At 43.3% G+C, this 25,112-nt stretch overlaps 1 protein-coding gene across 6 annotated transcripts in view; it reads left to right on the forward strand.

Moving 5' to 3' along the window:
* Positions 1–25,112, forward strand: part of cadm4 (cell adhesion molecule 4) — a 150,962-nt gene that overhangs the window by 86,450 nt on the left and 39,400 nt on the right. For 4 of the 6 annotated variants that reach the window (XM_083989421.1, XM_083989424.1, XM_083989423.1 and 1 more), the window contains exon 1: positions 21,908–22,886. The exons of 1 other annotated variant lie outside the window; for it this stretch is intronic. In XM_083989421.1, the coding sequence (XP_083845547.1) occupies positions 22,790–22,886 (97 nt within the window). In that variant the 5' untranslated portion in view covers positions 21,908–22,789. Of the gene's footprint in view, positions 1–20,428; positions 20,621–21,907; positions 22,887–25,112 lie in introns of those variants that run through there. One more of the 6 variants, XM_083989426.1, reaches the window with a different exon arrangement.

Below are 25,112 nucleotides of genomic sequence, written 5' to 3' on the forward strand. Positions count from 1 at the left end.
TAGAGGGACTCTAGCGCATAATCAGCAGCTCATTTGCATTTTATCCCCATTTGTCCCTTCACTTTCTATTACCGGAACATTCTCTGAGCTGTCTCTTCACAAAAGTACCTAATTTACTGTAAACAGCTGTGGTCGGAGTCTTCTTGCTGCAGGAGGCAGCCATAACAACATTTATGGATGTGTGAAGAGGACATGCAAACTGTTCTCTTAGAAAAATTGTGGTGTTTGTGAAAATTGGTCGAAGCTGCCGGCAATAAACCTTACGTCTCTGACCATCTTGTGTAAGTGTGTAAAGCAGTTAGACCACCTAGGTGATAAACTGTGAGACTTTATAGATCCTCCAAGTGTTAATATGGACAAACAACTCTGCAGGGTGTTTACTGTGTTGTTTATTGGTCAGTGTATTAGCTGAGTGCTGTTATCTCAGCCTGTGAGGGTCAGCAGGAGAGAAGGGCGAGGATTATGCCGCTTATTCGGCCTCCATTGTCCCGTACTTGGTTTCAAATTTAGTAGATAAGTATGGGAGTAGGACAAGAAAGGGGAAGAGGGAGACATCTGAGGAGAGGAAAAGATGAAAAAAAAGGAGGGAATGCTTTTGTGTGCCGTTATTTTACAGCTCACAATGACCCCAGTGTTTGACAAGTGCGATGAGAGGGAGGGAAAGGGAGTTGAACAGGCGACAGAAGTGACAGATGATTCAGCAGCGTACTGTAAATGGTAAATAATCCCGGTGGAGAGAGATGAGCGAGGGACTGGAGGGGAGGGGAGTTCTGGAAATAATGGAAAGGATGCAGAAGAGGGGAGGAGAGAGGAGGCGTGTGTAGTCGATTATGCGGGGAATGGGGTATGTCAAAAATGTGTGGCCTCCTGACAATGCAGCACGGTAGCCCACTTCGCACGTGAACAGAGAAAACATCCCACGATGACATTTAATCACGACTTTTCTTTTTGCCTGAGGGAAAAAAATGCATGTAATTATTTAGATTCCCTGTCTCTAGTAATCACGGTGAATTTTCCCTCCACTTGTTTGATTCTCTTCACGTACACTACACACATACACACACTTGCGTGAATATATCCTCTCGTATCCGAGGTCCTCGAAACTCACACACCGTTGCTCACGTACACACAGCCCTCGTCTCCCTTTGTGTCTGTCCTGGCGAATAAACAATAACTCATCTTAGTGACAATAAAAGTTGACACCCCACCCTTCCCATGAGCATCTATTCACGATGAATGGCCCTCAGCACAATGAAGGAGCGTCACACAGTCGGTCCATCCCTCCTCTCCTTCTCCTCTCTGCATCCCTGCCGCCACTCAGACCCCCACCCCCACCTCTCCTCCCTCTCATCCTACCCAATCCACTTTTTCCTTCCCTTTTCCTCGTCTCTCTTCCTGGTGTTAAATTCAAATCGCGCAGGCTGCTTGATGAATCCATTGTTACCAAAGCACTTCACAGAGAGAGCTAAATGCGGGTTGAATTAATGGGGGGCTCAGGACCAAATAGCTTTCAAAAGGCAGCTCCTCTTCAGCTTTTCTCGTCGCTCATGTTCATCCCTTGCTCCTCTTTTTTTTTGCTTTGTTTCTTGTGTAGTCTGTCTCCCACTCGCTCTGTATTTTCCTCCTCCCCTCAGGGCTTAGATAAATACTCTTTCTACCTCTTCTCTGATGAAGATTCCCTCCACCTCTCTCTCTCTCTCTGACACCTTTCATCTTTTCTTGTTTCTGTGTTTTTATCTGTCCCGTTGCATATCTCTCCCGCTTCCTCCCTCGCTCTGTCTCCCGCTACCTCTTTGTTTTACCTTTCTCACTCGTCATCTCAAATTATCTCTCCTCTCAGTCTCTCCCTCTCTACACAGCACTCTCTCCATCCATGCGCCTTTTTCTCAGCAGCTTCCACCTCCTATTCATGTACTCCCTCTACTCTTTTTCTTCTCCTCCTCATCTGCCTCATCCCTCATTCATTCCTCCAATGAACAGCAGGCTGTCTACAGCCCTCCAGGGTGTGTTTGGTGTCATGGTAAGGCTTGTCTTGTCGCCGCAGGCAGCTTTCATCACCGTCGGCCTTAAAGGAGCACACATGCCTGTATGCACTCACACTCACACACACACACATATTTGCAGGCACACGCACAAATTTTAAGATGCTGACTCGAAGCAGCAGGGAGTTGATCCTTTAGGGACAGTTTTGGCCTGAGGGCTGTGACATTATCAAAGTGCTCTCTTGAATGCAGTAAGATTGTGTGTTTGTGTGTGAGGGTGTGACCATGGTATGACTCCACGCTGGGATATTAGCTATTTTAACTTGCATTTGTCTCCTCTCTACATGCACTTGAGTGTGTGGCCCCATGCTCAGATATATTGTGGTGTACCATCAGCTTCTTCTTCACATTTAATTTGCATATGGCTATGATTTGTGTGCATGCCCCCATGCACCAATAAAACCAGGTCTTTGGATTGCCATTCCTCTGTTCTTTTGTGTGTGTATGTGTGTGTGTATGTGTGTGTGCGTGCGTGCGTGCGTGTGTGTGTGCAATTTATTTAACTCCTCCCCTCTCCTGTCCTCTCTTTGAACTCTGCTCCAGTGTTCACCGCAATAACGGCCGGACACAAGGACCATACCAATCAGATTCTGGGAACACACACACGCACACACACTTGCATAGAAACACACATTTGTGGCTCATCAGTTTCAGTGTTTAACGATTTTCACAGAAACAGACTGAGTTTTACTGAAAGGAACACACCAGATCCGTTCAAACTGATTTTCACTTGAATTTTATGCTCCCACGCAGCAGAAAGTTGCTCTGTTTCCTGCTGGCATAGGAAACTGTTCACCACAGTTTACAGCAAACCAAGGTCCTCCTGTGGCAAAGACAACTCTGAATCTGCTTCTGCTAATAGATGGAGAAATGAAAATGAGGTGAAAATGCAGAAGATTATGATTATGCCGCAGAGCCGTCATCCAAGAGCTCCTAGAAGTGGAAGAAAAATGTTGTCGCAAATGTTGTTTTTATAATCCAGCATTCAGGAGAGAAGGAGTTTTGCATTACTGATATTTCCTCTTGTTATAAAATGAATGTGGAAGGAATGTGTTTCGCCTTGAATGAAATTGAATGATCCCATCGGTCTATAGATGTGCAAAATGCAGACATTGGCACAAAAAGGCAGGTCAGGTACACACTGAAGCATCAACACACATGAGACAGCGAGAAAGGCAGGGGCAGCGATGAAAGCTAAGATAATTGCATCACATAGAGGAGATGAAGCAGAACACAAAGAGAGACAGTGAAAGAGAGATAGTGTAACGGATTATGAATACCCAGCAAGAAGCAGAATGTGACAAACAGATAAGAAACGGCATGATGCATGATGACATGAAGGAGGACAGGAAGTGAAGAAGGGAGTGGCAGTAGAGGGGAAAAGCATAGCCTATAGAGTCAAGAAGAAGTAACATGGAGAGGATGCAGGGTGTTGAATGAGAGCGGCACAGAGGGAGAGGGCCAGAGAGGAAAGGGGGGGGGGGGGGGGGGGATTGGTGAAGCGTTGAGGCGAAAAAGCACAGCACACCAGGGAGAGATAGAAATGATGGAGGGATCGCAGCTGAGGCGCGGGGACAGACGGAAACAGACACAGTGACAGAGGAGGGCAGGGCAGAGGAGAGGAGAGAGGGATGGAGTGAGACAAAAAGCAGGAGGTTTTCCGTCTTTCCTGCTGCCTGAAATGATGATATGGTAACATAATAACATACCATTTGACAGATGTTTGTAGCCTCAGTTCCTTACATTTGTGCACATTTTTATTAGCATGAGAGGCCACAGTGGAAATAGAGCCTCTAACCTCTGAATTGAGAGGAGCTGCCAGATCTAGAAAGATTTCTTTTCACCAGAGTAAATAACATGTGAAACTTTGCTGAATGAAATAGTCGGTTTCTTAATATAGATACACTGGTGTGTTGTTGGACAAACCCATGCTCTTCAGCTGCTGCACAATGGAGTAAAGGCTGACTATGGTTGTTATTCATAGCATTTTGTTGTAGTCTAACAATGTTGCTAAATCCAAAATTAATCAAGTTTACGGAAGCTACTCTGAGTTTTGCTATTGCTACATAGCCAATGTTACTTTATGCACCAGTTTTCAGCAAGCCTCATTGTGACAAGTTATAATACACCCTCTGAGCAGCACAAAGGTTTAAGGGAAGATCGGACGCTACAGTGACTCGCTATCGTAAAGTGGCAAGACGTGCCTTCCGGTCAGGAGAGCTGGTTAATATGCTAACTACTGTAACTAGCAACAGAAGAAAAGTAATAGAAATAAAACCAAAACAAAAGGGTTGCTTTCCACTGCTGAAGACAGCTCTTGATGAGTGAAGGAATAAAGTCTGACGCTGAACTCATTTGATGCCAACACATTGCAGTGCAAGTAGCTATAGTTTAGCTCGCCACTTGCGGTTGCATGTGACATTGTTCTGCAGTTTGCCAACTGGATGTTTCATATTGAAATGCAACCTGGGAGTCATAGCTGCCATCTCTCCTTAAAGGGATAGTTCAACATTTTGGCAAATTGGCCCATTGCCATAATCGCTATAGTCATAGCAGTAGGTTCATTACCTTTAATTGTAGGTGTAAGCTATTTTCAGTACGGCGGAGCGCAGCAGCTGGCTGCTCAGAGCTACGCTATGGAGGCTAATGGAATTTCTTGGTTTCCCTCATTAAACTCATCAAATTCAACATCCCAAAACTCCACAGCGCTTTTGTAGACAAGTTGTGACCTGCACAATCACCACGCTATGAGATAATGACGGAACGATACGAAACGGAGCCGTTTTCGAGGTAAATACAGGGTAAATACGGAGACTGCTTGCTGAAAAACTGTCCCTGAACGCAACGCGCATCAGCGGTTTTGTATGAATTTACCTCGAAAACGGCTCCGTTTCGTATCGTTCCGTCATTATCTCATAGCGTGGTGGTTGTGCAGGTCACAACTTGTCTACAAAAGCGCTGTGGAGTTTTGGGATTTTGTATTTGATGAGTTTGATGAGGGAAACCAAGAAATTCCCTTAGCCTCCATAGCGTAGCTCTGAGCAGCCTGCTGCTGCGCTCCGCTGTACTAAAAATAGCTTACACCTACAATTAAAGGTAACGAACCTACTGCTATGACTATAGCAATTATGGCAATGGGCCAATTTGCCAAAATGTTGAACTATCCCTTTAAGGTTTTATATATATGCTCTGGCTCATATCTCAAATAACTAGGTATTTCATTATGAAGTTGCTCGTGTTTTGCACCGATGATTCATCCAGGGTAATGCCCATCGCATCTTTGGAGGTGCTCCAACTGCCAGTTACCTACCAAGCAGAAATGCAAAAATGAATGGGACTTTTATGTTCAAAATCCTGGACACCCAAAATAGCTCTTTATTGCGTGGCACAGGAGCAGAAGAAGAAAACAGGTGCACTGTGGAGTGAGAGAAGGGAGAGGAGAGCGAGGCAGGAAAGGTGTAAAACAGAGACAGAGTATGGCTGGTGGTGTGCCAGAGGATTATCAGGCTGATTTACAGCTGATTTGGCCACCCGGAAAATTGGATCAAAGGCTTGATCAGGACCAGTGGTCAACCTAAATTTATGTGGTGGAGAGAGGGAGTTTTAAGCTTCAGTTTCTGCTAACCCTGTGAACTTGCAGATTGATCTGAGCTGGCCCAATAATGTCAAACACGTCTGATAATTATAACCCAACATCTGTACGAATCCTGACCTAATCCTGCACTGCACAGCGACAGATTTAGTCCAGCAGCAGATCTGAGAGAGAGCGAGAGCTGAGTTTATTATGGTGTGTGTGAGGTGAGGCTGAGTGTGCTGAGTCTGCTCCTCTGCCCCTATTGCTGTTTTGATTGGGGTTTCATTGGATCAAGCGAGTTCTTGTGAGATTAAAGTCGGCGTCACCGAAGTAAGGAGCAGGATCATCTTAGTTTTATTGTTGCTGGATAATATTGTTTGCTTAAGTTTGTGCCTCTCTTCCTTGTGTTTTTCCCAGAGGTGTGTTAACAGAGCTGGAAACAACATTGTTCATTTTCAACCATCTAAAGAAGTCATTTTTCCTGCCATTTCCATTCTGCTTTAAAAACAACTTGCACAGACTTGAAAATTGCCTAAGACAGAAAATCCATCACAGTAAAAAATGAAGCCTTGATTTGGTCTTGTTAGAGTTTCTGTTTTTATCATTATCTCATTGTGCCAGAAAGTCCCCAGGTTGAGTGCTTTCATATCACTGTGTTACATTGTGCTCTGCTTACTGTCAATCACCTGACAGCTAGGAGAAGAAATGAAATTCTCTGGCGGGACATAATCCCTCTCAAAACATGTTGCATTACAAACACTGTCACAATCTAAAATATTGTCACAGCCATGTCTTGTTATGTGAGGCATCTTTGTTAGCCAGGATAGCTGTGGATCTCAAGTTAAATTTGACAAGATAAAGTCTGGGGAGGGAAAAAAAGAGAGCAAATGTGAAGAAAATCTAATCGGAGTGTGCAAAGCAAAATGTTTGGTGAAAAAAAAGTGGCTGCTAACACATCTCTCTCTAATCCAGATCAGTCTGTGAACTTACACGGATAGAAAACACAGCCCACAGTTACCACATGTTATCTGATGCTGGGTATTTACGAAATAGATTTGGGATTTAAAGTCATACAGTGACTCCTACACGCAGAGAGAGGCCGAGAGAGAGAGAGGGGGGACTGGAGTCGGCGGGAATGAGGTTCAAGTGCTCTGACATCAATAACTGTGTCAAAAGAACATAAAAACAGAGAGCAGTGAGAAGCCTGACAGAGGAGGGAGAGAGGGAGGTTAGTACCAGTGACACTGAAGCCTTATTGACTCACGCGCCACACTTGCCCTCCCCACTGCTCCTCTTCATCACAGTGGCTTGTCCGAGGCGAACGGCTCACCTGATTGGCTGCCTTTGCAGGGCCAGGCGACTTGGGTCCGGAGGTGAGCGTGTTTCCTGATAGGTGGTTGCTAGGCGATGGATGTTGGTATGAGGAGCTGGATGTGGAAGAAAGACCAGCTGAGATGCGTGTGTGTGTGTATGTGTCATGTTGTGGGGGTGAGGGCTGTGTGGATTATTGTGTTTTTGGATGCATCAGTGCATTTGCATGTTTAACACTGTTGGTTCCCCCCAAAATAACTTGATGATTGAACTGCACAGTTAAACATGTATCAATTAAATGGCGTGTAAATGTGTGTGTAGGTGCGTGGGTGCATGTGCATGCATGTAAGTGTGTGTCAGTGTGATAGCCTCCTGCAGGCAGAGCAATGTAATAACTATCATTACCAAACCATGGGCTGAAGCTCTCATTTAAGACTAAAAGGAAATTAAAGGAGGGCTGCTGTCAGAGCCACAGCAATCATAAAACAGTGTGCGCCTGTTCGTGTGTGTGTGTGTGTGTGTGTGTGTGTGGCATTTGTAGATAAATACATATGGAATACTTATGCAAACATGCTTTCAGTCACGAAGGCTTTCTTGAAGTCAAGTAATAAAACTGGAAGCCCTCCATATATCTCTGTCCCTCAGACACACATGCACACACACACAACTTGGATTCTATGTATCCTTGTGCAGGCCCCACATAGAGCCTTATTAGGTCTGTTTGTGGCTGCTACAGTTTAATTTCGTCCCTGCTGGGAGTGTTATTCTCTTCATTAGAATTATCAACAGGTGTACTGGGGCCTCACAGATAAAACACTGCCTGATAGCAGCAGTGTTTAAAGTGTTAGTCATCCTAGTTGGGGTCTAATTCTTCATCTTGTGCTTCGTCTTAAAATGGTTTCAAATTCCCCAAGTTCCCTCAAGGTAGTTAACCAAGCGTACTGTTGATCAAGCTGAATGAAATGTGAAAAGTGGAATTTTGAAAAGAGGCAGGAGGTATATAATATTTAGGCTGGCTAATTGCTGCAAGCTACTTCAGCTCATTTGATGGATCCCTCTGCTGTGGCTTGGCAGACTCTACGTCCACTTTGAGTCATCCAGGAGTAAATAGAGGAAAGTGCACGCAAGGATCTGTGTGTGTGTCTGTGTGTGTTAAATTCACTGTTCACTGTGTTCTGAGAGGGAACGGTGTGCTATCTTGCTCGTTAAAGCGGTTTGAGCGAGTATTTGCCTGTTAAAGGCAAACAGCGCCCAGTGTCCCACTGCACAAAAAACGAGGGAAAGAAAATCTCTTTGATGAATTGATAATTTTTTTTATTTCGCTTGGCACAAGACGGATGTAGACTGAACAAGCTTTTGCTCATTTTGGCCCTGGCTATGATCCACTGAGAGCTGTGTGTGACTGACAGTCCTAATAAATGGTAAGGTGAAGTGGAATCTGACAGCTTTTCTGAGAATTTTCATTTTTTTCTCTAAACTACAACTCATAATAATCAATCATTAGTCTCGCTGAAAGACAATTGGCGACAAGAGCCTTTGTTGAGCTCTGCCTGTGCCTATGTGTATCTCTGCTTGAAGAATGATTAATATATTGTAGATATGTCAACTTAATTTTCCCCACACAGTAGTGACTGATTGGTGTGTGTGTGTTTGTGTGTGTGTGCATGTGTCCGTGTGTTTGTGCAGCCACATGGTCACTGCTGAGTCCAGTGCGAGAGAGCGCAAATGCTTATTACAGAGATAAAAACAGCAGTGGTGCTTTATAAATGAATAAACAGAGCCTGAGGGTAGTTAGAGCTGGAGGATGTGAGGGAGAGTGCAGAGGAGAGGAGAAGAGGAGGAAAGGGCACATGAATAAAAACAGCGCTGTGTCAGGTCACTATGAGGAGGCAGTGATAGGTACCTTCAACATGCCAACTGGCTGTTTAGCACAGCACTGGCGCATGTGGGCAGCGTGTGGAGTGTTAGTGAGGGCGGGACAGAGGGAAAAATATGCTGCAGCCTGCATCTGATACCTTTAGCCATCTGATGTTCCAAAAGAAACAAACTTTGAACAGAATAAAACGTTGCCTTCTTTTCTCCTCAGAGGGAAAAACACTCACACACACACACACACACACACACACACACACACACACACACACACACACACACACACACACACACACACACACACACACACACACACACACACAAGAACATAGAAAAATAACAAAGCCACAAAAACAACACGAACAACAAAGAACTGAGAGAAATCAAAACAGAAATCCATAAGACACTTCACTTTGCTGGACTTGAGACGACAGTATTAGAAAGACAGATGGTGAAAAAGAGGGAGATGTTACAGCCTGAAAGAAATGTGATAAAGTTGTTGTGATCCAGTAAATCATATCGTGCTTTATCTGTCAGTTATCATTGCTTTAATTGGTTTATAAACCACTGCCTTTTAAAAGCAAAATTATTTGCTTCATCATCTGTCATTATTAGTGAGATAGTCATTTGTCTGCGTCGATCATCAGTTTGATCACTTCATTGTGATATGGGAAGTTGGAACGTGGGTAGAGTGCAACTTTATAATAAATCTGACACATTTATCATAGATCAAGATGCAAAACAACAAAGACACAAAATCCCTGATGTCCAAATGTTTTATCATTTAAAAAACAGCTAAAAATGCACCTGTTTACACTGGCGTTTTATTCATTTTATTAATTTCTCGTTATTGTAACTGTTTTTTTATTGCTGGTTGATTTGTATCTGTCAATGTGTCATTTGAATCTTGACCATTGCACTTTGCTCTGTAAAGCACCTTGTGACTGCTGTCTGGGAAAGAAAGGTGCTATATAAATCAACTTTCTTCTTCTTCTTCAAATGAAAACTTCACACAATTTTTCTGACTTCCATTAAAAAAAAAAAAAAAATCTGATATTCAGATTGGGGAAAAAATGACACAACATTTGGCAGGGAGGAAGGGAAGCGGCACAAAAATAAAAGAAAGTGTAAAAAGGAAAATGAGGAGGAGTGCTGCTGTCAGAGTCACCTTGTAGGAACAGGAAGTGTGTCCCAGTGTGGGATGTTTGGTACAAGACGGACCAGAAGTGAGGGGAGCAGAGGCAGAGAAAGAGAAGACAGACAGATGAAAGAGGAGGAACGGTTAGAAGAGAGCTCTGACAGATTGTCATTAAGAGGGACAGCTGCGTTTTTTCACTGTGACTCTTATAATCTATAATACACACACACAGACGCACACACAGATAAAGTGTGCAAGCACTAAGACACATAAACTTGCTTTTCAATTTTTCATTTATGCTCCCAGGTACTGTAGTCTCATTAAAATTGAGATGTCTGTTTCAAGAGAAGAAGTGTTTGTAAATACAAGTGACAGTGAAAATGCACAGTCCAATTTAATAATATGTTCAGTCAACATACACTAAAAAAAAAAAAAGCAATTATTTAAATTCCTGGAAAATATGATACGACGGGAGCTTTTAATTTCACACTGCTTTGCAGCCAGTTTTGTTTACAAGGTGCAGAAACCAATCACATTTGGAATTTATGCCCAATGTATTTAATTATAACAGGATCTGTGAACTGTTACTATAATTACTGGACTTTAAAAGGAGAGTAGAGATGTGAACTACGTGGGCAACTTCAAGAGGATAGTTCAAAACAAGCCATATTGTCTCTTATCCATTGGTTAAAGAGATAACTTTGTATGTATAAATCACAACCTAGGTTTTTAATTTGTCTCCATAATACACTCTCCCTGTAATACACATAAAAAACATGCACCTATTCAAACATACACAAGCCTGGATTGTTTAAGTCTTGCCTATACTCCCATGCCATAATATCTGTACAATCAAGTGGCTGTAAAGTGACACGCTGCTCAACTGTGTGTACAGACACAGAGTGTGAGGTAACATGTTTGCACACAAAATCAATGGAAAGATACAAGTGGGTCTGACAAGCCACAAATACCCTTGTGCAAAAAGAAAGTTGTGCTTTACTTATATATCTGCTTCATGAGCGTACAGAGAAGAGAAGAAGAGGAAGACAGACTAAAGGGAAATGACAGGAAGGAACCAGAGTTTCTGTAGCCAGTTTGTAGCCAGTAACGTCTTCACTGTGGCTACGCGGGTTGTCTGGAGCGAATCATCACCGACTGCACAAACGGTCCAGCTGTCAAATTTGGGTGAATGAAGTATGGCAAAACTGCACTTGATTCATATCAGGCTTAAGCAGTCTGAGTTAACAAACTCATCTAGTTGTCTGTGTCCTTGTAGTATGCAGCAGGTTTATGACTGATATCGTTGAGAACCAAACAGCGACATGCAGGGTTTTAGAAATGTGTTTTGAATCTATAACTTTACACTGTAATCGCCAAAGAACATTAAATGCCTGTGGTAATTAGGTTACATTGTTTGAATGTGATTGGATCAGTTAGTTTTTGTTTGTGGTAAACAGCACAGGGACATAATTCTCATCCCGTCCTGGGCACAGTGAGCAGCTCCAGCTCTTCCTCTCCCATCTCCATCAACTCCTCATCTTCCTCTCCATATTTTGTTTTCCCTAAGCTGAGCTTTGATTGATGCAGTCTTTCTATTTTATGTCTGTGTCAGTGAGGAAAGTAAACACAAGGTCAATTGATATTTATATGCAAATGCAACCAGGCTCTGCAGGGATAATCTTGATCTTGCAATGAAAATAGAAACATGGAGAGCTACCACATTTTAACTTGCTTTTAAAAGCCTCACACAAACTGAATTCCAAATTGACCAGGACGAATATCAACTTTCACTGAGGTATTATTAGTCAGACATTAGATCTATCAAATTAATTGCTTAAATTAGTTCACTGGCTATCTAGTTAATTCATGCAAATGGAACTAACTAGCTGGCACAATAATAGACAGCTACCGCTGGATAGGGCATGACCACACAGCATGTATGTGGATGAAAGGCACTGAGATTTTTTATTTGCTTTGGCAGATTTAGCTGCCTGTCCAGTTGGTTGACATTAGTAAAAGATTACAACACCATTCACTCCACCCACCTACACACGTGTCGTGCAATAACACTTGTGATCAGGGGAGAAAGTCAGTGATCTTGTCATTTGTCAATATCTTCATGTGACAGAGTTATTTTAGGCTGCTATTTCACAACATCTGTGATATCACAGATTGGAATAATATAGTGGTGCAGACCTCAGTGACCCCAGTGTGGGCACGACCATATCCCTCTGCTTTGGCCCAGCATGGACATAAAACACGCACATTTTTTAGTCACTACTACTAAAACTTATATAGATACCCTAATTTGGCGCACCCAGACCACAGGCTGCTGTTGACAGGATGTATTGATTGTATTAATTCTTTAGGGGTCAGTTACATTGTGCGTATGGAATCCAAATACTCTATCAAGATTGGTTTTAAAAGATCCGAGCTAACGATTCACAACAAACATGAACGCATGCATGCATGCCGCTGTGTGTAGCCATGCACAGACACGCGCACCCCATCACAGAGTCAGACAGGCATGAATGAACTAATTAAACGCACTCTCTCCTTCTCTGATATACACACGGCTCCGAGTCCATAAAAGAGTGAATAAATGAGCTGACGTACCTACAGTGTATTAACATAGTGTAGCTTTAATATGCAGAGAGAGAGAAAACAGAGTAGAAAGAAAGGACAAAGAGGGAGAAGAAGCACGTGACGGGGAGAGAGGGGGAGAGAAGAGATGAAAAACATGTAGAGAGAGAGCAGAATGGGAACAGATGAGAGGGAAAGAATGGAAGGAAGAAAGTGGGAGAGATAGAAGTGCTAGAGTGATAGGGAGGCAGTGGAGCAAATCAAAGTAAAATTAAGTGCATTTACATATTTAGATGAGCGCTTCTAGTCAGCCTGTCTAATTATTTCATCTCCATTTTTCATTTGCACGCTGTTCAATCCAAAAGCATCAGGCCGTGAGGAAAGTTTCCCGCTCTCTCCCTCTCTCTCTGTGCCCCTCCTCACCGTTACTTTATCACATTCACACTCGTCCCTCTCTCACTCTTTCTCTCTGACTCTCCACCCCTTGCGGCCGCCTTTCGTTATCCGGGTCATTACCATACGCTTTTTGTCCGTCCGCACTTGTTCTCCCTATCTCCCCCGCGCCCCCTGCTCCTGCTCTCTTGCCATGTTTTATGCATACGAGGATACTGCCCCATGTGTCCAGAAATGTGTGTGTGTGTGTGTGTAAATGTTGGTGTGTGTGTGTGTATGTATGTGTGTCTCTGTGTCTCTACACCCACCCACTATTAAACCCTTCAAATTAGCATGAACTATGTCAGGAGCAGCCAGGCCATGTTAACCTTCTATCACTGATTTTCTCCTTTTCTTTATGCCTTTCTTCACACTCCATAAATCTGTCTTTCACCTTGCTCTCACAATCTCTCCTCCCCCCTGCCTCTCTCCTCTCTCTCTCTCTCTCTCTCTCTCTCTCCTTCTCCCTCTCTGCAACACTGCTGCTCATCACTTTGTTTACATTGCCTTTCCCTCCATATTACCTCCCCTTGCTCCTATAAATGACACCCTCCTTCTTCACCCACACTCATCAGCACAGTCTATCAGTCAGTGTGTGTGCGTGTGTGTGTGTGATAGTGTATTTTTGCTTTAGGGCCTGTTGGTGTGTTTCTGTTTATGTGATCTTATTTTCTATAAGGAGATGTGTTTAGACTGAACTGCAAAGTAATTGATGTGTGTATTTTTCTTCATGTTTTTATACACAAGTGTGTGTGTGTGTGTGTGTGTGTGTGATGTGCCTGTGTTTGTGTGTGTGCGTGCAGGCACATGCATGCGAGTGTGTCTGCTGGCATAAAAGGTTGTTATGTGCTTTAGGTGTTAATTGGCTGAGGAGCTTCGTTAATATTCTCCTTGCGAGCCTGCTCGTCAGGAACAGAGCCGGCAAACTGATGAGTGTGTGATTTTCCTCCAGAGAGAGAGAGAGAGAGAGGGAGAAAGAGAGAGAGAGAGAAAGGGTAACAAGAGTGACTTCAGTGCAGAGACCCTCTGTAAGGTCAGAGTGAAAGAAGAGAGGACCAAGAAAAGGAGTGGAAAACAGCAATGGAGCGAGGGAGAGAGACAGGCGAGCAGGGAGGGGTCGCTATAGCAAGAGACAGAGGGAGAAAGACAGAAGGAGATGGAGGGAGGGAGAGAAGGAGAGATGTGATAAAAAGCCATAAAGGGTTCCATTGAGGCAATGGGTGAAAGGAAAGATTATATCATGCGAGGGAGAAATTATCCCTTTGTTAGGCAGTTGTGAATTGGCGGAATGGGGGCAAGTTGGTTGCCGATGAACCCCCCCGGCGAGGTGGCACATAAATGTGCAATTTTAATCACCCACAGTATGCCAAACGACAGCACATAACCTGGTCCAGACCTCACTTCCAGCTACACACATCCGCACCAATATATGCAAACTGTCCTCCTGCGGAGAGAGCACAAGAATGAAACATCATAAGCTGCGGCCTTGACAGGTTGATATTCACATCAATAACACATCACACGCACATACCTGGAAAGTACAGAGCGAGATAATGAACTGGAGCACGCACACATAGGCACAGTGACAACCTATCTGTCAGGGGGTACGCACATCAGGGAACAAAGAAGAATTCCACACACGCAACATGCAAATGTTAGCACATACACCAGGAACAGAAAAGAAGAAAGACTGACACATGCACAGCAGCAGGGAAAACAGTGAGCAGGGAGTCGTAGCCTGTCACTAGGAGGTACGATGCCACATGGATAATGAGTGTTACTCCCAGCAGGTAGCTGTGTAGCATGTGGCTCACAGCATACACGGAAACACTCGTTAGGAAGCTCAGACAGTACGTTCCGAACTTGGCAGGTAACATTGTTTGCATTTATCTTACTGAATAAGGGATGACTGAGCTCCATGCTCCCTTTGCATCCCAATGGAGGAGGCCTTTCATGGTTATACACAAAATATGTCTGTAATATCTTCTCATATTGAAACCGATTCCCGAGATGAGTGTGTAGGCTACTCTATTAATGTGTGTATAAAAACAGCAAGGGCAAATGGCACAATAAAGGGCCATGTCTGCATTCAAAAGTGTTACACCATGCTGGCTTATATACTTTAACACGTTGTACCCTGCAGTTCTCTTTATTTGACCAAATTAGAAAACCTGCAGCTACCTGTATCTTCCCTAGCTGCAAGTGGTAGAGATGTTATTCACACAAGCGAGAACTGAGGTCTCTTCTGAGGCTGTGGTCATACATTACATACAACTTTTTCCACTTGCATTTCGGTCCCGATTAGATGCTATCCTGATGGGTTCGGGCTACTGAAAATCTTGGTTAATAGTTAGGCAGAGTTTGTGACTCAGTGCATCGCATCTAATGCTTCAAGCTGCCATTGACTTTTTCCCACCACTATATCTGGTCTGACTTGCCTGAAGTCACAATGTAAATGTAACACTTTTTTTGTATCCTACATCACATTATTGACCTGCACAGCACTTTGGTAAACTTCAGTTGTCTTAAATGTCTCAAGGTTCTGTGTGGGGCCCATTATTATTCACCATTTACAGAAACAATCTTGGTCAGAATATTTAAAACCTGAACTTTTCATTTCCATGCTGATGACACTGTCATATAATGCACAGCACCCACTCCTGCTGAGGTCTTTCAGTATGTACAACTTGCATTTGAAAGAGTAAAATAACAACTTTGTCATCTGCAACTTGTTTTAAATGCCGATCAAACAAAATGTATGTTCTTTGCCACTTCAAAAACTGACACCAGCACTGTCTGAATAAAAAAACAAGAAATGATTAACAAATTAAGTTGGCTATATATCTTTCTAATATCTAGGCTTTTTAATTGATAACCACACATATTCAGTATGCTGTTAAAAAAAAAAAGTTTTATTAGGATTTTACTAGAAACAAGTCTTGCTTTTCACCTAATGTGAAACAAAACTGGGTGGAAACAACTTTTGCCTGTTATTACTATGGAGATGTGCTGTATATATGGATGCTTCTGCTCATTGTCTTTGCATGCTAGATGTGTACCATGGTGCAGTGAGATTCATTACCAACTGTAGTCTCCTTACTCACCATTGTATACTCTATTCTAAAGTTAACTGGACATCGCCTCAGTCATTGGTATGTGTTTATTTACAGAACCATTCTGGGTATCACTCCCTCCTATTTGTCTTTGTCACAATCTCCAATCTTTGGTTACTCTGCAATTTGTAGTTCCAAATGTACGAACTGAACTGGGCAAGAAAGCATTTAGGTTTCTGGCAGCTAATGCGTCAAGCCCTTGGTACAAGTGTTTGTAAGATGTTTTGACTCCAGGAAGAATAGCTGCTGTCTTGTACAGCAGCTAATGGGGATCTAATAAACAAACAAACATTGAATGAATTTAAAGTTCTGGTGAAATCATTGTACAGTAGTCTACCCTGTCTGTCTTCAAGTGTTTTGTGAGCAATTCTTTAATGTTGTTAGTCTGTCACCATGTGGATGCCCTCTTGGCCAGGTCTCCCTTGGATCTCACTGGGACTCTATAGCCTACCTTTCTAAATAAAGACTAAAAGAGAAAAAAAGTGATTTATGAATAAAGTTTGACTAGATTTGACTTGACATACCATAGGGACTCTATAGCAGGGAGAACAAAACATGCTATGACAGTGAAAGTTGAGCAGGTGTGTTCATGCAGTCTTTTCAATTTATGCACAGTGTTGCACACTATCACTGTGGGTTTCAATGCTTTGGTAACAAGAAGCTTGCGCTATTTAGTTTCATTTCCAGGCATTTTTATTTTTAATTTTTTTTGTTTGATAATCGTCTATCTTTTGTCTGTTGTGGCATTAAAGAGCGAGATTCCCCAGAATTTGTCGAGGAGCAAAAATTGCAAATCTGGCTCACATTCATGTATGGCCCCAAGACAGGAACACTTCTGCTAGTCTTCAGGATGAAAGCATGTGCATGTGAGAGAGGTTTGTAGTCCTGGGTTTGTTAAATAACTCCTCTATCTGATTAAGTGAATTCATCACAGAGAATTAAACAACAGGAGATCATTGTTACTGGAGCAGTGAGCTTCACATAGCTACTTTACTTACACGAGAACAAGCCATCTCTATCATTCTCCATCTTCAGTTCTGTCTGTCTGTCACTCGAGAGTGTTTTCTTCTAAAATGCATGCTAGGTTCTTTGCCAAGTTTGGGGAGAATAAGATGAAATTGTCCCTCCTAATGTGCGGTTGATGCACGGTAAATGGATAATGGGATGAGACTAATAATAGGATGTCTACAATGGATTCCACAGTGCCTTAATGTCCTTCTTTCCACTCTGTAAAACCAGTGCCAAGCCTGTTGTCTGCCAGAAACTGACTTAAATGTCTGTGTTTACTCTAGATACACAAAGAAAGGTGAGACGAAAAAAAATACACACGCACACACCCTGTATGTGCATTCCAATCCAAACCATGTCATTTCAAACAGTCGGCGATTCAAATGCTAATATCTGTTTTGTATTCTTGTTAGTCAGTCATGATGTGAGCCATATTGACTTTTATTTATTTGCCAGGCTACACCATCAGCAGACTGTGAAAAACAAAGAAAATCAAAACTTTGTAATCCTTAGTTGTGTGAAGAAAGCCGGGTGGTGTCACTCGAAATGTACCCAAATGATTGGGCCCTATTGATCCCTTTGCCCAGCAGCATGTGGTGAGCAGGAAGTAGACTGAGCCGCGCCTCCAGAAACTGCAGTCACTGATAGTGTCCATAGATCGAGAAGCAGTGACTTTTCTAATTAGAGAGTTCAGAGCAAACCAAGTTGGATTAGCTAGTGCATGGCTCTAGGCTAGCTATTAACACCAAGTCAGCCAGACAAACAAGAAATCAGAAAAACGAGAGAAGTGGGAGAGCAGAGGGCCCGGGGGTGGGTGGGTGTGTGGCGGGGGGGCTGAGCTGAGCACACCAACCCTGATGTGAATGTATTCAGACCTGGGTCAAAACAGTTGTTTTTACATAAAACAGAAAAAAAAAAGATTTTAATTTGGTGTTTCTAATGCTCTCCTTGAAGAAGTTAAAGATAGCGTATAAGGGATTGAGCTCATCGGTTTTGCAAATAGTATTGTGTGTTTTGTTTACACTGGAGAGAATCCCAGAGGAGATTACTCAATCAGGACAGTTCAGATAATACTTTCCTCTGACTTTCTAGTGCTCTGGGACTTTGTGGCAGCTCCGTGAAACAAACTTTCTAAAAAAAAAAAGAAGAGAAAAGAAAACTCGAAAATGCTATTTGGATTGCACTTATATACACAATCTATATTCATGAATATCTATATGTATGAGTTCATAGCCTACATTAATGTAAATACTCTAATACTTGGATCCTCTTTGTTGCTGAAACACCCTTGGGGAGGTATACATTTGATTTATCTTTACCTTTCAGGAACACATGCCCTCCTTCACACTTTGCCTGCTAATAAACCCTCAAGATTCACACCTACACAGGCGCATATACAGTACATGTAACCCACCACACGCTCACGCACGCACACTCACACATGCTCCCAACCCACTCTCCTGCACAACCTCAAGGGAGACATAAGAAATAAATTCGACACTTCCGCTTAACCAAGAAGCGCCTTAAGGACAAAAAGAAATTTAATCTTGGATAAGCCTCCCGATAGAATCTCTGCATTAGCCTTCTGCTGCTGGTTCACAGCTATCCCATCAACCCTTACCTCCCACACCTTGGCCCGATTCCCTCACATCTATCTTCGTTGCCATTATTTGCCTTTTTTTTTTTTTTAATTTTCATTTTCTGTACTCTGCTTCTTTACCTTTCTTTAACTGTCTTGCCACCTTCTTTCACAATCCTTTCACTCTTTCCTACCTAGTGCCCCCACACCACCACTGTTTTGGTCCCTCCAGTCTTCCTTGTCTCCCACCTCATGCCTCCTCTGGCTCTTTCCATTATTCCCGCCAGCCTTTATCTCTCCATCTATTCCCCGGTGCGGTACATACTGTATATATCTATATTTCTGTTCTTCTCCGTTGTTGCAGCGCTTTAATACAATTGGTATTAAATGCTGGCACGACCTCCTCTGCATACTTAAACAGCCAGGGATCCTTGTAAGGCTGTTTGAGTGCTTAATATTTTCAGCACGCCGCTGACTTAAGCCCCTTAAGTGCTTTGGCAACACTTATTCCACGGTGGCACCAATGAAGCCCATTAAAAATTTGATTTCGATGAGAGAGAGGGAGGGAAAAAAAGAGGATTGGGGGATAGGGTACACAATTTGCTATTACCTCCCTTCCTTCCGCACACACTGCGACAAAAACAAATACACCCATGAGGGGGTTGCCCACACAGGGACTTTGCAGACACACAAATACACACACTTTCTCACCAGTCAGGCAGCGGTTTGTAGTGTGTCCTTTTCGTCTGTAATTATGTCCTTTGTTTCCCTATAAAGCACTCTGCGATGACCCTGTTTTGTTAAAAGCACTTCATAAATAAATTTGACTTTATTTGGCTTGATAATAGAGACCAGCATGTTACTTACATGTAATGCATATGGATGTTTGTAAACACAGCCTGTGGCATATTAGAGCTGACACTCTACATGATCAGTTAATTACAAGAAGATTAAGAACAAGAAAAGGTGCTATTGCAATAGCAAGACTGTGTTGCCTTTCACATTTTACAGGACAATGAAAGTCATAGATGCACAGTCTCCAGTAGTTAGCTCCCGCCGTTGGATTTGTTTTGCCAGTTTTATTGCCAATAGCAGTAATGATAGTACAAGCGGCAATGGGCATGAACAAAGGAATTGCATTATGTACATGTTGATGCAAAACGTACTGACAGGTTGGAGTAGCTGTTAGCGATGATTTCTGTTTCATCAGTATAAAGATATGGAGCAGATACCTTTTACTGAGCCATGTTCACATCAGCATAACTTATAACACTGTCATGGTCACGTTTATTTCTGCCTCACCCACATCCCTTTCGAATTACAAATGCCTCATACAAACATCGTACACATTTCTTGTCAGCAGACAGCCGTGCGCATCCCTGCAGCCATAAAAACCGCCATTTAACATAAAGAGGCACTGTGATGCCTCTGTGTGCAGCCTGCATGGATAAATTAATGGGTAGTAGATGGTGAAAGGGCCAAAGAGAAAGCCAAATGTACACTCTGCTTCGGTCAACACTGGACAGTCAAGCACATTCAGACACACACACCGCCACTGTTTGTTGACCTGAAAGGCAACCATTGTCGCTGCTTCCATCCACACACACATGTCTCTAACCTTCACAAAATAGTATGCAGAGTATGCAGACACTGATCCCACACTGACATACACACACAAACACACACACAGACACACACACATTCTAAGCAAGGGGAGGGAGGCCAGGGTTATATAAACAAGTGCAAGACAGAGAACGGAAAGACAGATGGATGTGATCAACAGTGATACCGCATTGGGATTACAGACATTTTCATAGACCAACAGGAGGGAAGTGAAGTACACATTCGTGGGAACTAAGTGACTGCTACACACTGACTGGAGGACTGAAGGAAGAGGAGAGGGAAGGAGGGCAGAATGGATCAACTTTTTTTTTTTCAAACACAATTTGAGGAGATCAGTTTGAACAAGTAAATGCGCTTTGTTTTCCATCCGTCTGCTGCCAGGCCTCAGAACTGCCAGACCCGAGCTGCTGGTTTACACCAACACAGAGTAATTTTCTCAGCGTCAGCCAGTTGACGGGAGAAGTCAGAGCCGTGGGGGGAAGATTGGTGATGATCCGCTTTCGGCTTTGCCAGAAGTGTCAGGGCCGTCACCGTTAGAGTTCATTGTGTTTGCAGTGGCACGGCGAGTGAGAGAGCGGGGCAGTGTGGAGTAATCTGAGGATGACACCCGCACTTTATTCCATCAGATAGTGTTCAGTGAGGTGTGCGGTGCAGCTCATCATCACGCTTTGTCTCTACACCGCAAACACATATACATGAGCACATAAAACACGCGTACTTACACATGCAAACACACCAGAGCTACACACTGTCTGAGGCGGATGACGCATTAGGGCTCCGACAGTCTGCAGGAACTCCGTCCGGACTTTAAACACAGCAGTTTCTCAGATCAGTGTGTGTGAGCGAGCGTGTGTCTGGAGTGCACCCAGGCGCTGACTGCACCCAGTGGAGCATGTTGGAAAGGAAGAGTTAGGCAGGTCGATGCTGCGCGATTATACTGTCTGATAGCCTGTGATTATTCTGAGGAGTCTGAAATTACCATGTAAAATCACTGTCCGTTTACGCTGCAGTGTATACATGATAGCGTATCAAAAGAGCTCTGGCGTTCAAGCGAATAATGATAGACACCTTGTGAGAATAATGTGCCAGTCCCTGGAGTAAAACACCAGACCAATATCAGAAACTAAAGCGTATTACTGCAGTTTGCTCAACCCCGTTTTCCGGTTGGTTATTCTACACTGAGCAGGCACCTCCAGTCTCTGCCTTTATAGAGAGGCACTTGAGCTCAATAGATTTTATTTAACCTTAGCTATCTCCAGATGAGCTGTAGTGAGATGGTGTCTCCTTCTCTCCAGAGGCCTGCTCAGTTCAGCTATAGCTCACAGGAACATTGACTTCCTCCTGCTGATCTCATTGGATCAGAAATGCTGAAAACCTCATTCGACTCATTAGGGTAAAATCTGTTTGAATGAACATTGTTGCCCCAGATTCCTCTTGGTCCTCGGGGGGCATGGTAATGTAGGTAGCATTGTTTCAAAAGTTGGCATTCAGTCAACATCAGTGCAGATAACTTCACTTGCCTAGTGAGACAGTTTCCCGGTGTGTATCTGATTGAAATATAGTAGTATTGATCTTTTCTGTTATTTTCCTTGAGCGGTGCGGTTTGACCTGCAGCAGAGAAGCAGTCTATTTGTTGTTGTGGTTTGTTGTGTGGATGATTGTTCAGGCACCTGATGCTCAGACCCAGTTTAGCTCTGAGTTTGATACTGCAGTGTGGAAATGATGACCAGTACATGCAGTTGTTAGGTTAGCTGCATAGTTACGGTTACGGTTGTTGTCTACTCTTGCTGGTGAAGTGTGAAGTATTGCAGGTCTGCTCTGGTCACACTGGAGTATTGGTTTTTCTGGCTTATTGATCTGAGGTCATGGGCTCTGGTCTTAGGAGGCTCAGAGTGCTGTGGTAGAAAATAGCCACCCTCTCCGTGTTTGCTTTGTTGTCACTTTGCTTAGATGGGACTGAGCCCCTGTACTGCTTTGTAAGAGCAAAGCTTCTGCACTGCATGGATTTAAGACACTGCATGTTGTAAGTTATTTCTAAGCAGCGCATGGCACTAAAGTCAACAGTGGAACATTTTGTAGCTCTAAGCTCATTTCTGTGTGCATTGTGATGGAGTGTCTAAATCGCTAGGTCTGGCCAGACTTCTGTGTATTGCGTTCAGGCCCTGGCTACAATTTAATTCTATATTATTCTTTTGCAGCTGAAGCAGTTTTCTTCGCATGTGTTGTGATACAGTTCAGTGCAAAAGAGTCCTTTCTTGAAGTGTTGTCCTCAAACAACAACTTCTGTCTGATTGCACTGAAGAAAAGCTGGGCAGTTAGTGTGTGCACGTGCCTGCAGCATTGCAGGGAACAAATCAGTGTGTGTGTGTGTGTGTGTGTGTGTTTGAACCAGTTTGTCTGTAGCAGTGCAGGCAGGGTCACAGAGGACCCATTGATCAAACGTGCACATCCACACACACACACACACACTTCCACATAAACGCTACACATACACACGCAGCCTCTCAATTCACAATGAGGCCTGTCCGGAGCTCTGTCCTCTGCCGCCTCCTCCCTGCCCCCTTCTCTCTGGCCCTGCGCAGCCTGGTCCTGGTCCTGCTCTGCATCACTCGTAAGTCATGCACGCTTGAACACTCACATGCACGCACACACACATAAAAATTAAATGAGACGTGCAGTATCGATTCTAGAGGGAAGCTCAGGTGTCATTACACATCAAATAAGTGAGGGAAACAAGGAGCATAATGTTCATGTATACAGACTCATTTCGTATTATAGCCGAGATGTGGCAATTAAGTACAAGCTCTCTCTCTTTCAATTTCAACTCCCCGCAGATATGTCTCTAAATGTTGTAATGGGATGCTTCTATTATACAAAAAAAAGAACACAATTGTGAATATGATACTAATTGGTGTAAACCGATACAGAAAGAGATCCGGCACAGCACCAAGCAATTGACCAAAAGAAGAAAACCTTATGATGGAATCATTAAATGAGCACTTAAGATGAATTGTTCAAAATGCTGGTAATTAACTTAGAATAGGTAATTAAGATTGAGAGAAGAGAGAATTTGAAGACAGGAGTGTATGCCCAGGAGGTGAGAGGACCGGGGAATGAGAAAGCAGGCAGAGAAAGAGAGGAGAGGCTTGAACTAAAGGACTTAAAGGGAAAGAGTCACAAATGAAAATAGAGACAGAAACTAGCTGAGGCCTTTTTCTCAGCTTTTCCTCTGAAGAACCTAATAAAAGAAAGTTGGACCCCAGAGTGGTTGAGATATAGCGAGTCAAATAGAGAGCTTGTTGAATAGAAAGAGAATGGGGGGTAAAAGTGCAGTGCAAGAGACCAATATATGTTGAGAGTGAGAGACATGGCAAAAGGGAAAAAGGGGCTGGACCAGATAGACCCTTGTTCTTCATGTGAGAGAGAGAGGGATGGAGAGAGGAAAAGAGAGAGCAAGAGAAAGAACAATGCAGACTATGTGTGCAAAAGAGACCGAGATGGAGGGGAGGGGTACCGAGATGAAACATTCAAGATTTCAAAGATTTTTATTGTCAGCTCCCTATATATTTCCAGAACATACAGAAGAATAATTGAAAAGCCGCTTCTTTTTCACCTTAATATAGGTATAAATTAAACATTCTAGAAAAATAAATGAAATATAATATAAAATTAACTCAGTGCAAAATAGAAATAAACATGGAACTTGGTTTAAAAAAGAGCTGCATGAGGTTGAGAGCTGAAACCAAGGAGTCATACGGTTGAGTGAACATTAGGCAGAGATGGTGGGAAAAGCAGCGCAGAGTGGAGTAGGATCACTGGCGGCGCTGCTGGTTGCTATTAATACTGCCTGTCATTATTATTATGTATTTAATACAGGAAGATGTTCTTTCCCCGCTGCTCATTGGTAAACAAGCGTAGTACCACTGCGCACAGTGTCTTCTCCTCTGTGCCAGCCTAAATCTCAATTCAATAGTGTGTGTTTTTTTTTCTGTTTTTTTTTTCTTTTTTCTTTTGCATATTAGATCAACAGAAGGACATTGTGTTTTGTCGGATGTTGTGGGGGACGCTGGGTGGGGGTGACACTAGGGGAGTGAGGGATACAGAGAAAGAATGAGTTTGTGTCTTGGCAGTCAGTATGGTTATGTAATTCATGCCAGTAGGGCAGTTTTGTGTTGGGCCTTGAATGTGCACACACATATATAGTCTCTCATACACATTTGACACCATTTCACAAAAGGGCACACACACACACACGCTATCACTTTTACATGCATGCACAGGGTTGTATAGAGCATTTCCTCTTTGCGGCATACACATTCATGAGCATCTCAAATACACAAAACACACACACACGCCAAAGGGAAGGCTGCCATGTGGTGGATTTTGAAGGGGTGTTAAGACCAGTGCTTTTGGCCGTGGTGAATCTCCAGTGTGGTAGCCGTCGCGTAATAGCCCTGTAAATTTCCTTTAAGCCGCTGTTGGGGTGTGTGTGGTGGCCATTGTTGCAGGGTTGTTAAGGCTGTGACGGACCCGGGCCATAAAATGTTGCACAGTAGATAGAGCTAACCAGCTTTGGCTGTCAGAGAACGAGTGGAAAGAGACGAGTAAGGGAAGAGAGAAGAAGATGGTGGTTTGTGAAGGGTAAGAAGAGGTGAATAAGAGCAGAAAGAGTAATGGGATGGGTGGACAAGATGAGAGAAGAGCGCTCAGGGAGATGCAATGCAGCGGGAGAGAAGAGGGGATGGGGCAAGAGAGGGACGAGGTGATTGAAATACACCGAAGGGCTGGAGAGACATAAAGATGCGAAGGTCAAAACGAGAGATGCAAGAGCGCAGAG

The sequence above is a fragment of the Trachurus trachurus genome, assembly GCF_905171665.1.
Source record: "Trachurus trachurus genome assembly, chromosome: 16".
Lineage (NCBI taxonomy): Eukaryota > Metazoa > Chordata > Actinopteri > Carangiformes > Carangidae > Trachurus > Trachurus trachurus.